We start from the raw sequence: 15,336 nt of genomic DNA, 5'->3' as shown, positions 1-15,336 counted from the left end.
GAGAGAGAGAGAGAGAGAGAGAGAGAGAGAGAGAGAGAGAGAGAGAGAGAACTTTCAAGAAAGAATATAGGAATGAATAGGGTGTGGCTGGGAGAAAAAACTGAGTTGTGGGAGATTATATTCAAATGAAAGACCAGGGCAGAGGTGGAGGCTTAACAGAGAGCATTGTGCAGCATCTGTTTAGACAGCAGGGAAATAACCTATCTAACCACGATTTGGAGCAGAGAGATGAACTTAGAAAGGAGAGTGTGCTGGACAGATAAAAACATGGCTCTTAAACATGGGCCAAGACTTTTGTGCTGACATAGGAGGCAGGGATGGCTGCTAGAGAGTTTTCAACAAGCTGATGAAAATATCAAAGCATCCCTCTCACAAAACTCATCTCACAGTGATAGTCGAGTGGAAACTCTCTAAGTTATCTGCATCTAATACTAAGGCTAAAACCTAGACTGAATGGGTAGAACAGGTAAGGATTCAGGAATCTGTGAGGAAAAGATCATTTTAAAATCAAATCCCACTCCCAGGACTCTTTTCTAAGTACCCACTTAGGTCATATAGATAAGGCTATTTTTTGAAGATTGCTTGTGGCACAGAAATATGATAAACAATGAAGAATTTATCATGGAGAACAAGAATGCAAACATAAAGGGGTATGATTTATTAAAGGATATGCGGGGCCTCTATAAACTCTCAGGGAAATATCTGAATGAGTCATTAGGGAAACTGGAATCACAGTGAAGTACACAATTAGAATTCAGTTCTTTCTGCATAAATAAGATGGGGATAGACAAAGTAACAAGAAAGAAAAGAAAAACATAATAGGGTGTGTTTGTGGTGACAGGAAATCAGGTTGGAAATGAGTCCTCAATGTTTGCCACTTCATAGACCTCTAACTTCTTTAAAGATGTTGTATTTTATAGCCCAGGCTGGCCTCCAACTTACCATGTAGTTTAGGATGATGTTGAATTCCTGATCCTTCTGTCTCCATCTTCCAAGTGCTAGCTTGGCTTTAGCGTTACCATCATAGAAATAAATATTGTATCCTAAAATGATTATTGCATAGTCTCATGTGCTTGTAACCCACAGCAGCCAGGAAGCTCGAGCAACAGGCAGGTCACAAGTCAAACCACAGAGCAAGTTCAAGGCTAGCCTGGGTTACATAACACCCTGTCCCACCACAAAAGAAAAGGTGAATTCCCAAATCCAGGAGATCTGTCTGCCTCTCACTGCTGGGATTGAAGGCATACACTACCAGTGCAGCTGGGTCCAGACTTTGGTGTGCTGATTTTGAATTGCATTGGGAAACCTACTACTTTCGTACTTGGTGTTAGAAATTGGGGATCAGACAGGAATGATAAACATCAGGACAATTTGAGACTAAGACTAGACTAGAGGTATGGATGTTATAAGCATTGAAGCTAACAACAGGATTTGTAATGGCAGGAATTCATAAAACTGCTGAGATGCAAAGAGAACAGAGTACGTTGTGTAGTTTATGAATGTTCATGAATGGGAACGAATGGCCTTGTGAAAGACTTAGCAAGGACTGGTTAGAACAGATCAAGTAAACAAGGGTCCACAATGCTACAGCAGGTGGGGACTAAGAAACTGTGATTTGATTATTTGTTAGGACTTCGGATACCTGAGAACAGTTGCTCCACAGTAGTTGCAGCCAAAGAGAGATTCCAGAGATAAATTCAAAGACCAGGAACCAGGGGTTAAACTGTATGTTCTTTAATGTTGGTTTAGTTTGACTGCTTTTGAGACAGTGCTTCATTTTGTAGACCAGGCTAGCCTTAAATTCACAATCCTCCTATCTAAGCCCTTCTGGGTGTTGAAATGGCAGGCATTTGCCACCATGCCTGCTGAACTATGTGCTATATTTACTATATATTGAAAGAGATAAACGGAGATAGGAAGGATAGCTAAAAATATCAGAAGGAGGAGAAGAATAAAAAGGAGGGGGGCGGGGGGGAGAAGACATCTTGTTTTATTAAAGAAAGAAAAATGGTAATATTTTAGGCAGAGACGGTGGGAGCAAGTTGGGCATGAGTATTGGAAGTGTCTTTCTCAGTGATCTGTGAAGAGTGGCCATGATAACTCTTTTTTTTTTTTTTTAAAGAAAGGTATTGGCTTGGGTCTTGCTTACAGTTTCAGAGGTTTAGTCCATTGTCATCATGGAGGAGAGCATGGTGGTGTGCAGGAAGGCATGTTGCTGGAGAAGTATCTGAGAGTCCACATCTGGATCACAGGCCATAAGAGGGAAGAGACGCAGGGACTGGCTTGGGCATTTGAAAACCCAAAGCCCAACCCCAGTGACACACTTCCTCCAACATGGCCGCTGCTACTTCCACAAGGCCTTACCTCTTAATTCTTCTCAAGTAGTGCCACACTTGGTGGTCAAGTACTCAAATATATGAGTCTACATGGGGCCATTCACATTTAAACCACCACAGGAAGGAATTTTAAACATGGGGTAGCTGGGTACGGTGACACATAACAGTAACCTCAACTTGGGAGCCAGAGGCAGGGGGTGGTCATTAGGCCAAAGCCATGTGGGGTACATAGTGAAACCTATTCAATCAGTCAATGAACTCATGGATTGGATGGGATGCTTAAGGGAACCTGAAACCTGCTTAAAGCAGAATGTGTAGGTGGCTGTTACTCGATGCATTAAAGTTAAGGATGCCAGAAGTGGAACTCTGTTTCCAAATGCCCCGAGGAGTAATTCCAAGAGCTTGATGGTGCAGCAGCCGAGAAAGAGCAGGCAGAGAACACCAGGGTTGTCGGCATCTGATGATGGTCTGTTTCCAAGTGCACAGGAAGGAACATACAGTGTGTGGACAAACGATTTCCTGCTATTTTGCTTATTATTAACAGGACAGTAAATTAATGAGTACGTTTGCAGGAATTGGGAACTGTCCAGGTATTCATAGCTCTGTTTTAAGTGCTATAAAACCAGAAAGAGTAACAGTCATGAGCCCTGTTTTCTCTAATTAGAAACAAAAACAAAAACAAAAAAACAAGGTACAGACACAACTGAGGATGAGTTAAAGCAAAGCCAAATAACAACAAACAAACAAGCAGGTCTTCCTGCAGGCGGTCTAGACCTGCAGGAAGCAAGCATAACTGCAGCTTCAAGTGAGCTTGCAGTTGAGAGAGGCTCTAGGCATAACCATGAGAAATAATCAAACTTAAGACAGATGCAATAAATTACCCGCTAAGAGAAACTGACTCTGGAAAGAATAGCGGTACATATGAATCCAGACTCAATCCCAGTACCACCGAATCTTTTCTCATGGATTAAATTTATCCTTGAGGTCAAAATAAGATGGAAGGTGTTCTCATTAGCATCTTTTAGGGAGATAAATCTTGAGGCATGGGTAAACCAAATAATTTGTTCAAGGCCACATGTATTTCTAGGACATCTGACCGCTGACACTGGTCTCTGGTTCTATAACAACTTCTTAAACAGAAAAGATGACCAAAGGTAACTACTTTCAAGTGACAGTAGTGACCTCAAAAGGATAGGGTCACTCTGAGTAGATCTCCTCTGGCTTGAGTCATATTAAGAGACATCAGAGGCATTAAGAGACATTGTGGCGCACACCTCTAATCCCAGCATGGGAAGGCAGAGGAAGGAAGATCCCTAAATTCAAAGACTGGTCTATAGAGCAAGTCAGGAAAAAAAAAAAAAAAACAACAAGAGTGGAGCAGGTGGGGTGGGCAGGGAGAGAGAGAGAAGAGGAGAGACATCAGAAAATACCTGCCTACAGCAAAACAGAATAATATGCTAAGTGGACAATTTTGACTCTGCTTTGCCATTGAACACTTCCCTGTAATCACAGACTTAGGCTCCTGCAGGCACTCTGATTTTTACCTCATTTATGCACCGTTAAGTGCAGGGGAGTAAGGATGGTGCCATTCCTGACCTGGGAGGGTAGGTAAAGGAACAGGGCTGAGCAAGCTGCACGATGGAAGATAGAGCTTAAGTGTTGTAGAGCTTAAGGTCTAGGGACGACTTCTCTCCTTTCCTTGTTGCACATTTAGACCACATGAGGGCTGCAAGCACCTAAGCCACTCCTTTCCAATTACCCTTGTTGAAAACTGAGTTGAACCCATGCTGTGGCACTAGGCTCCAAGGCCAAAGAGAGAGCAAGCTTTTAGGCATGAGCCAGCAGTGTGAAGTGAGGATTTGGGTCATGAGAGGCCCACTAGGCAGGCTTGAGGATGTTTAGCAGCCTTAGATGCCTGCAGAGCAGGGATGAAGTGAGCACAGCTCCTTGTTTGCAAGTCGAAAGGCCTTTTCCTTTTCCCATTAGGAAACGGGACAGATGGGAGTTAGGGTTGCCGATGAGGCAATGGTTCAATGGCAGGTGTTCCCTCGTCTACTGTCTACCTCTGTCGACTGCTCAAATAGCTTAGAAGAATTCTCAGGAAGACCATTTCCCTTAGAAAACAAGAGAAACCCTCCCAGTTCTGTCTAGCTGGGGTTTGGCATTGCCTGTGTCTCCCTAGTGAGGGGCCTCACTGCACTTAGAAATTGGATGCTTGTGTGTTTTTGTGACCAATTAGTATGGCCAGCTTCATCTTGGATTGGACAAAAAGAAATCTCAGATGGAAGTAATTACATTCCTTGTATTTATAGAATGTGCTTTCCAGAAAGCTTGAAAACTAGCCCTGTGTGTGTCCATGTGCTTGCTAAGGGGCAGCTTTCATAATGAGTGTCATTTGCCATTTGGAGGATGGAGAAGCTTTGCAAGTTGAAAAGGTCACAAGGCGTTTTTAGCACAATTGGGAAGGAGTCACTCAGCTCCCGACCCCGGAAGTTAGTGATTTTCAAACTGGGATCTGCAGGTCAATCTGGGGAGAGCTGCATAAAGACCATTTACGGAGTTCAAAATAGAATTTTCTGGACCTATTCTAGAGAATCCAGCTTACTAGGCCTAGGTTAGATCCCGGGAACTGTTCTGTATAAATACTCCAAATACTGTGGCTCACAATAGGAACAGGACCTGACATCCATACGTCTACCTCCTGTTCTTTCAGGGATGCCTTTGACTGGAACATGCCTTAGGTAATGTCTTCTTTTCTTGATACCCCCCTCTCTAACTTCATCAGGCCTCCCAGCTCAGGCCAAGAAACATGCGGAGAAGGCCAGGAACACACTGCTGACCTGGAAGCGAAACACAACTTCAGACAAGGACAAGAAGGAAATCCTGGAAACTCTGGTCAGACTCTACTATACTCTGGGGGTAGCCTGGCTCCTACAAAACCAATATCCTTTCTTTCCAAAGTGGATCTGGGGATCAAGGTGACAGACCACAGGCCAGATGGGAGGGTAGGAAATGGAACTGGTTCCTGTTAGCTGTGTTCCAGTATCTAGGCCCTCCATAAGCTGCTTGTCCACCTAAAAAGGTGTGCATTTTATTTTTTGTGTCTGTTCCTATAAACCTGGAGTTGGGGCAAGGAAGATATCTCACTAGCGACACACCCTATAGCCAGACAGAGTGTTGCAAGGCTGGTGGGCTTTTCATGGAACCCTCAGAAGTCAACACTCGCAATGCATGTGTAAGTGGTAGTGGTGGTCACAGTATAGGACTGGAGAGAATGGGTGGTGATTTAAGGTACACTTTAGCAAAATAGCGCCCATCCATTGTAATTCCCTGGGCAACTTTATGAACACGTGCTAGATGGCTTCCTTCCTGGAGATTTTGGTTTGCTAGGTCTAGGGTACTTCTGTTCCTTAAGATGCTTGCAAGCCACTGACAACCGTCTAGCAGGACCCAGTGGCTTAATGGGTTCTTGATCATCTAATACTTTTTAAAAATGCTGTTGAGACTATCACCTGTGAAACTAGAAGCCAAGAAAATGGACCAAGGAAGCTCTCTCCACCGCTCCAGAAAGGGACCCTCATCTATACCTGAATCACCTGAGATGACACCGTTTATTTCTGAGGATAGTTGTAGAAGTTCTAGTTGGAAATCTGATGGTCCCTCTGCTTTGGGGCCTGTAGCAGAGAGGATCGTGGCAGGAGTGACTGATTAAGCAGAACAACTTACTCATAGCCAAGGAAGAGGTAAGAAACACATACGAGGCTGGAGAGATGGCTCAGTGGTTAGGAACACTGGCTGCTCTTCCAGAGATCCTGAGTTCAGTTCCCAGCAGGCACATGGTTGAAACCATGGCTTCCCATGAAGGGATCTGATGCGCACTTCTGGCACGCAGGTGTACATGCAGACAGGGCACTCAGAAAAAGAAAGAGGAAGGTGCTGAACTCCTGCTGCAGTCATCAAGGCCTTCTGCCCATGACCAGCTCCCACAGGCACAGGCTCCGCTCTCTCCCAGCAATGCCACCCTAGCATACACGCTCGTGCCATGCAGGCCTTTCAGGACACCAGGGAGAGTCATAATATCAATGTCTATCCTCAAGAAACCTGTGGGTTTGGTCTTTGTGTATATTCTCCCCCACTTGGAAGGTGGAAAGAGACTACAGTTCCTGAACAGTCTTGAGCATTCTGAGGTCAGCAGCACCCATGTCTTCCCCTCTACACATGCCTCTCTATCGGTTATGCTATGTGTGGTCTTCCATTGTTACACCCTTACGGGGGAGAGGCTGAAATTAGGGAAATGGAAGGATGTTTGAGAATTAAGGGGGTTTTCCTCCCTGCTATTTGCCTCTGGCCACAAACCTGCTTTTCTTGGATTTTCTAAATGACCCAAAAAGTCCCTTTCAGCGTAACTAGTTCCTCTCTTTTCCCACGGCTGTGAAACAATTTGGTTAAAATGAATAACCATTGTCCGGCAATTGATGTTGTTAAAGGAAATCTAGTATAATTTACAGTATCTGTCCTACAGACACTCACCACCCCAGACCTGGACTCAGGCAGCCACTGCAGGGAACCCAAGGACTTGTTCTTTTCCAGACAATTCTCCCTTCTTGATGGCGTACACATGGAGAGTAGGGAATGCAGGGAAATTCCCGTTTGCAAACACCGCCTTGTTTTCCCAAGGGTCGCTTTTGTTAGCTTATAGGTTGCTAAGTCTGTATAGTGGCAGTTAGTGTGTCTGGCATCACCCTTGACGGTTTCACTGGCAAACAGGCCTACATCCACCTGCAGAAAGCAGAGAGAAATATGAAGGAACTGAAAGAATTAAACAACGGTAACATTTGTGGAATCCAAGTCTCGGAGAAAGACCTAACCATTGCTTTGGGGAGGTAAGATCAGCCATAAATAAGCAGAAACTTTCATGAATGAGACCTGAGGTTCTTTCTGGTTTGTGGACTGATAAAAGGGGGTTGTGTTTAGACCAAAAAGCCCAGAGGTTACCTAATAATAAAAGAGGTCACATTTATCAAATATGGATTCTGCGAGCTTACTATATGCTGCCACGTTTAATCCTCTCACCTACCATGGAGGTGATCAGTATGATTGTGGTTTCCTCAGAGGAACAGCAAGAGACTGAACTGGCTAAGCAATTGGTATAATGCAGTCTCTCTCAGCCTACATGTCAGATATAAACATTACAATTCATAAGAGTAACAAAATTACAGTTAAGAAGTAGCAATGTGCTGGGCAGTGGTGGCGCACGCCTTTAATCCCAGCACTCAGGAGGCAGAGGCAGGCAGATTTCTGAGTTCGAGGCCAGCCTGGTCTACAAAGAGAATTCCAGGACAGCCAGGGCTACACAGAGAAACCCTGTCTCGAAAAAACAAAAGAAGAAGAAGGAGGAGGAGAAGGAGGAGGAGAAAGAGAAGAAGAAGAAGAAGAAGAAGAAGAAGAAGAAGAAGAAGAAGAAGAAGAAGAAGAAGAAGAAGAAGAAGAAGAAGAAGAAGAAGANAGAAGAAGAAGAAGAAGAAGAAGAAGAAGAAGAAGAAGAAGAAGAAGAAGAAGAAGAAGAAGAAGAAGAAGAGAGGAGGAGGAGGAGGCTGAGAACCACTGGTTTAAGGTAACTTAACTTTTACATATTAGATCTAAGATCTGAACACACACACACACTCTCACACACACACACACACACTCACTCACACACACTCTCAATACACACTCACACACTCACTCACTCACACACTCACACACACACACTCACACACTCACACACACTCTCAATACACACTCACACACTCACTCACTCACACACTCACACACACACACACACACACACTCCATTACTTTGAGATTGATTGTTTTTCTCAGTGGCCTCTAACTTTTATCATCAAATAAGGCATCCTAACAGATAAGAAATGAACACTTAAGATATTTAATTGGAAACTATCAGAGCAATGTACAGGCGTGCATTTTTTTAAGGAAAGCTGTGTTCTGTGTAGAAACAAAGTCCACGGGGATTTGTTCGAGCCAGAACAAGACTTAAAACTGTTTTGAGTTAAGGATCCTCTGAGAATCGAGTATTTAGAAAGGAAAGTGGGCCCATCAGATTATCAGGAAAAAGAAATAAGGAGAGTTTACTGTTCCCCAGATTTTTCAAATATCTTCTCAATCTTGAAAGAAATCTCTTTCCAAAAACTCTAAGTACTTGGCACGGTAGGGCAGATGACCGAATGGTAAGTGAATGAAACCCAGGTGTCACATCTGCCTCCTAGAACGCATGAATCTCAAAGGCAAGTGGGACACGGTGGGGACATGGTGGAATGTTCTCAACAAAATCAGACTGTTGACAAGTCCACAGGGCCATAGTTAGAATCTGGTGAATGTCTCAGGCTGTCACAGAGGACCTCGCTTGAAGGCTTCTACCCTCTGTGAAACAAAACTGTGTTTCCTTTTCACAACCAGTCCTCTCGTGTGCTTTGCCTATTCACACCACAAGCTTTGAGTATCTGTTCATGTACATACTAAGTGTTACAATGCCTTCTAGGTTTTTATCATACACCACACCCTGTTCTGAGTGCTTTGAAACTGTATCCCATTCGGTTCTTGCTATAACCTATAAGCCTGGTCTACAGAGTGAGTTCCAGGACAGCCAGAGCTACACAGAGAAACCCTGTCTTGAAAAACCAACCCCCCCCCAAAAATAGGCATTCTGAATATTTTTATTTTACAGAGAAGAAAACGGGGCACAGAAATACATAGTAACTGAGGTGAGAGAGCAAGTTGAAGCGCTTGGCTTCTCACTGAGACGTCTGAATTCATAGCTCATTCTCTGCACCTCGCTGTTGTGTTTGATATGGATATAGATATGATATAGATAGTAAAGACAAATACCTTTCCCACTGAAGGGTGGAGACAATAAGGCGAGATCGTTCAGGCCAAACAGCTTCCTAACATCTCTCTCATAGCTCTTGGTGGGAGCCTCCCATTCTTAATGTCTGAAGAGTAAGGGAAACACCTTTGGTCAAAAGAAAACTTGTCTGCTTGATTGAAGAAATGACTGTGACAAAGAATGATCAGACAGACAGACAGCCTGCCACTGCTCTTTGTCACTCACTCTCATGTTCAGAAGAAGATAAGTCTTCCAGAAATGGCTGGTTCATGTGCCTCTTTCTCTCTTCAGGTGCAAATCACAAATATGCNCCCGAGTCCTTTTTTTTTTTTTTTAATTGGGATAAGATCTCAACTCTGTTGCCTAGGCTGCCCTCAAATTTACAATAATCCTCCTGCTCCTGCCTCATGAGTGCTGAAAATAAAGGTGTGGGCCATCAGATTTAGCCCAGAGTTTTGGGGGTTTACAAACCCAAAGGCTTTAAGCTGTGACAGCTAGTCTCATGGCTTTAGAAGCCAGTAGTTGGTAGCTCTAGATGCTCGGGCAGAGTCATACTGCTTTAGGTTTTGAGTTCCGTCAACCTTCAGCAGACAGTAGTTCATCTCCTGAGCCTCAGGTGCTAGGAACCTCACTCAGCCTTAAACACTGATGGCTCTCTAGCTCCCCTTTGTGACCAGGCTTGAAGGTCTTATAGTCCGTTTGCAGAGCCTCGTGTCCTCTACAGCCTTAGCTCTCCAGTTCTAACCTAGGCTGTGCTCTCTGGAACTCTTCAGACACCTTTTTTTCCTTTTCTTTCTTTCTTTCTTTCTTTCTTTCTTTCTTTCTTTCTTTCTTTCTTTCTTTCTTTCTTTCTTTTTTCTTTTGGCTGATAGGTAGTCTCAGGCTGAGTATTACCGGGTCTTAGTGTCTTCTATTGTGATAAAGAGAACAGCTGGGTAATAAAAGACAATTCTGGAGAAGTCTCTATTTGGGGCCTAATTTTGCAGGCCAGGATAAGCCCCAGAGAGAAGCCTCCAGCCTGACCTGAAAAAAAAAAAAGTGAAAAAAAATTGTCTGCTTGTGAGCCAGAAGAGGTGCATCACATGCTTGTGCACGGCTTCTAATTCCATAGTCACAGCCTGACACGTATACCTGCTAGTTCTGCCAGTCATGAGTCTCCCATGTAAACCTATCATGCGTGTTAAATATGTCTGCACTGTCAGACTCACACAGATGCAGCCTGTCAGGCACAAGCTTTCTGCTTGTCACTGGGGCTGGCGCTTCACCCTACCTTCAATGAAGACTGTTCTTAACATGACAAGATCCACGGTCTACACTTATGGGTAAATTATCCCATCTTAGGAATTTCTGAGTGACATTTTCCCCCATGTGCGTTTCGATAGAAATTATACAAGAATAAACCACATCCATGGGTTAAGCCAGTGATGGTAGTCTGTGGGATCTCGTGGGCAAAATTCAGGATAACGGGAGCTTATTTATAGCAAGCCTGGATCTTGAGCCAGTTGTCCAGATGACTGGGCTATGAAGACAAATTCTTTACTTCCTGGAATTAATTCCATATGTGTCCGCAGAGTGGGTGACCTCTGAGTAACTTCCACCTTCGATTCTTTGTCTCGCAGAGCCTCCTTGGCTATGCACAGGATGAACCTAGCTCTGGCGTACTTTGAGAAGGCGATCTGCGATGTGATCCTTGACAAGGGTCACAACACGTCAGATCTGATTAGTTTGTATGAAGAAATCGCTCAGATCGAGCAGCTGAGGAAGAACCATGAACAGGCCATCCAGTACTTGCAGCAGGTTGGTTCTTTGGCAGGGTGGTCTTGTTTGGCTCTGGGTCCTGTTGCTTCTCAGAACAGGGGGTTGAGGTGGATCCCTTATTTTAACCCTATCATCTTAAGGGGGCAGAATCAGTTCCATGTTTACCTCAATTCTTTTTCAGTCCCATACAACAGCCTCCAACCTAAAAGTCCTGAGCAGAGGTCTCCAACTCTACAGAACATATATGTACTGTGAGCTGAGCAGGACATGCCACATCCCTTCCTAGGCCTTTCGTTTTTTGTTAGTGCTGGGAGGAAACCAAGCTTAAGTCTATCCCAAGGGGGAAAGAAAACACAGAGGAGCTGGACTCCAAGAAGACAAAAAGGGCAGACTGGTGAGAGAGCTCAGAGGTGTTTGCCATGGAAGTCTGGTGAGCAAAGTTTAATCCTGGGAACCCATGTGAAAGCAGAATAGGACAGTAGGTTCCACGGAGTAGCCCTCTGGCCTCCACAGGAGTCTGTACATGCGGATTTGCACACACACACACACACACACACAGAGAGAGAGAGAGAGAGAGAGAGAGAGAGAGAGAGAGAGAGAATAATAGTAATAATAATAAAAATATTTTTCAAAACAACAGGGGTCTTTTAATTGAAAACCCATGATAGTTTGTTACAATATGTCAGTTGCCCTTTAAGGTCATTGCAGATGGGTTTTATTTCCAAGTCTAAGGTTAAGGTCACAACAGTGCATCTCACTTGGAGATAACTGACAAATACTCAAACCAAAACATAGGCCTTACAATATGAAAACCATTTAAGGGGCTGGAAAGATGGCTTAGTGGTTAAGAGCATTGACTACTCTTTCAGAGGTCCTAAGTTCAATTCCCAGGAACCACATGGTGGCTCACAACCATCTGTAATGGGACCCAATGCCCTCTTCTGGTGTGTCTGAAGACAGCTACAGTGTACTCATATAAAACAAACAAACAAACAAATAAAAATCTTTTTAAAAAAGAAAAAGAAAAATGACTGGTTCCATATTTAAAAAAAGAAAAGAAAACCATTTAAGGCTTTTCCATTTAAAATGCACTTTAAAATGTTGGTAATTCACATCTCTCTGCTGGATAAAAGGCTGCCGTGCTGCTGGGAGCCTCAGAGATCCTCGCATGCGGGATTTGCTGCACCAGAAAAGCTGTAGCACTACTTTCCCCACAGTCTATGTGAGAAGCCAGCAGGCAAAGCCGAGATGTGGCAAACAACTTGACAAGCCAAGATTATGAACACCAGGCAATGGGGAGAAACATTGGTACAGTGGTTCTCAGCCTTCCTAACGCTGGGACCCTTTAATACAGTTCTTCATGTTGTTGTGACCCCCCCCCAACCATAAGATTGTTTCATTCTACTTCATAATTGTAATTTTGCTACTGTTATGAATCATAATGTAAATATATGATATGCGGAATATCTGATATACAACCCCTGTGGAAGGGTCGTGTACAACCCATGGTTTGAAAAGCATTGCATCAGAGCATTCTACCCTGGTGCCGGAGTCACTGCCTATGGAGAAAGACATGCACTTTGAATTTGAGGATCTCTTAAAAATGTGGCCAAATTAGAATGAAGAAAGGAATCAACATAAATGTTTACAGCCACACCCAAAAAATTAGTTAAAATTTATATAAAATGTTTTAACTATGTATACCCAAGTATGTATTTCTTTTAACCCACAAGCAAAGACCTTTAAAATAGGCATCATTGTGTAATCTCATTTTTATGGATCAAAAAAGTAAAACACAGAGGTAGAACTAATTCCACTGAAGTTATATGGCTAAGAAGAGGCAAAGTGGAGACTTGGACTCAGAAAATCTGACCCAGGAGATTTTGTTAAAGAAGCAGTGTGCACACAATGTGCAGCGTCCCTGCTCCTCCGTAGCGGGTGGGGTGATAACAGCCCCTCTGTCTCCTTGAGATAATCATAGGTTTGGCCAGTGAACTGCTATGCATGGGTGGCTCTTTCCTTGCTGCTGGCTGTGAGTCTGCTGTTTCCACTCTTCTGTCTTTCTAAGTGGCAGTCCTTGCCATTTAAATATGGGTAAGATGAACAATACCACCAGCAATTATTATCTTACACTAATGGTTACTGAATGCCAGGTGGTATTATAAGCACTTTACATATATTAATACATTTAACATGTACAGCAACTGTTCATGACAAATATTGCTTCTGTTATCTTTTTCTCCTATATTTGAAGAAGTTAAGGGACCATCCTGTATCATGATAAGTGGCTAAGCAGGCCTGGAGCTCTTAGCCCCTCGGTTTTTTGACTGTCTTTGACCCTGAACCCTTGTGATGCTGAGCTAAGGTCACAGTTACCTTCTGCTGGAGACCCAGTGGAATTAGTGGGGCTGAGATTTACTACCCACATGATAGACAGCGCCCAGTGTTTACACAAGGTGCCTCCTTTGATGTTTCACGAGCCCTGATCTCTAAGAAGCACACATTCCGTCTGCATGAGAAGGTGAAGTGACTCTTTCAAGAACCACAGTAGGAAGTGACTGCGCTGGAACTCACTCTCATCAAAGTCCATGTTTAGCTGAGTTGGCTCCCAGTCAGCTAGCAAGTCTTACAGCTGCTGAAAAGGGCAGTGAAAGATTGTCACTGGGCACTGAGCTTGTCACGATTTCCAGACTGTCACCGAGTATTACTCTTGTCATGGTTTTCAGACTGTTGGGTACTGAGCTTGTCGTCATGGTTTCCCGACTGTCATGTTTTTTTTTTTTTCTCCCCAGGCCTATTCTATCTGTGTTTCTTTGTTTTCGGAAGTCAGCCCCCAAACTGCTGAGGCGAGTGCTTTACTAGCGAAAGCGTGTGCCATGTCTGGAGCGTCCCAGCACAGGGGTAGGTAGAGGAGGTGGTATTGTGTCTATCATCTTGTCCCAGTGACATGTGAGAAGCAAACCGACAAATGATCTTCATATAAGTAAGAGCTTGTAGACAGCCACTCTGAATGGAAAGATAAAGCTGGTCACGATCCTGTGCAAAATCAATTCCACAATTACACGTGATGATACACCTGATAACGTCTTCTGGAATTAATTGAGCACCAGAACCAACTATTTCCGGTATTTTCCCTTACAGTGTCCACCACATTCACCTAAGCTGTAAAGACCACACACGCTGTAAGCATGGCTTGCCGAAAGGCTCAGTAGTGAGGTATCGTTGACTCCGCTCCCCCTGCTCTCAGCCTTGACTCCTTCCTTCCATCCTTACAGGAGAGAAGGATGGACCAGCAAGAATTTCCTTGACCTGAATTCACAGATAATGTACTAGGATTTCTAGAGGGAAGCTAGGGATTTAATGGCTTCTCTGTCCAGTGAGGTTGTGGGTGTGGAACTGGAGAGACAGCTGAACTTGTGAGGTTCCACAGTGTGGCCTGGGCAGCCCAATGGCTATGGGAATGTGTGGTTAAAGGAACTCTGCTCTCTCTCGTCTCCAGAGAGGAATGTGGGCTTTGTGGAGAATGTGAAATGTTCCATGCCTTTCCCTTCTGCTTATAAAGGGGACCCACGGGCTTCTTTACAGTTGGAGACTTCTTTACAGCTTAGGTGAAAGACGTGGGCTACTTTACAGTTGGAGAAAGGGTGAGGCAGAGAGAGCCAGAACTGCAGAGGAAGTCTGCATGATGGCCTTCTCCTTTTGTTTTCCTCTGCTACTAAAAAAACAAATTTTTTTTTTAGTTTAAAGTTTGGTATTTTATTTTCTCAACACTGAATGATCATTGAAGACTTTCTGAGTTGGAATTTTCCAACTAATACTTCTGTCCTTTTAAGATTTATATATATTCAGTAGTGGGCCCATTCCACATATAACAGATTTTCACAATTTGCAATGATAAGAAATCAGATATATTTGTAAATGTGAAATATTTAGCTTTTTATGTGAGAAAACTTCAATTCTAAGACAACTTACATTTTTCTCAATACTTTTAAGTAAAATATGAATATTTATTTATTTTCCCTCTGTGTGTATGCATGCTCACACTAGTGTATAGGCATGCTTGCATGCATGATTGCTCATGTGAATGCCATGGTACACATGTGAAAATCATAGGACAACTTGAAGGAGTCAGTCCTTTCCTTTTACCATTTGAGACCTGGGGGTTGAACTCAGTTCCCCGGACTTAGAAGCAAGCTCCTTTGCCACTGAGCCATCTTGCTAGCCTCCTTACATACTTATTTTTAATATTAAAAATAAATGATATAAAATGTATACTGGAGAAAAACCAGTCTTTTCAAAATAAAGTGCTAGAAAAACTGGATTAGCTCTCGTGAAAGCTTAGGATGCAATCCCTATCTC

General features: G+C 43.5%; 1 protein-coding gene across 4 annotated transcripts in view; it reads left to right on the top strand.

The window, feature by feature from the left end:
- Ttc23l (tetratricopeptide repeat domain 23 like) overlaps nucleotides 1-15,336 on the top strand; it is a 59,918-nt gene that overhangs the window by 14,099 nt on the left and 30,483 nt on the right. For all 4 annotated transcript variants that reach the window (XM_021183481.2, XM_021183482.1, XM_021183484.1 and 1 more), the window contains 4 exons: nucleotides 5,122-5,278; nucleotides 7,094-7,219; nucleotides 10,839-11,016; nucleotides 13,770-13,878. In XM_021183481.2, the coding sequence (XP_021039140.1) occupies nucleotides 5,122-5,278; nucleotides 7,094-7,219; nucleotides 10,839-11,016; nucleotides 13,770-13,878 (570 nt within the window). The remainder of the gene's footprint in view (nucleotides 1-5,121; nucleotides 5,279-7,093; nucleotides 7,220-10,838; nucleotides 11,017-13,769; nucleotides 13,879-15,336) is intronic.

This window comes from Mus caroli, chromosome 15, assembly GCF_900094665.2.
Source record: "Mus caroli chromosome 15, CAROLI_EIJ_v1.1, whole genome shotgun sequence".
NCBI classification, from domain to species: Eukaryota; Metazoa; Chordata; class Mammalia; order Rodentia; family Muridae; genus Mus; species Mus caroli.
Note: the sequence above shows the minus strand (reverse complement) of the source record. Positions and strands in the feature narration are given on the sequence as shown.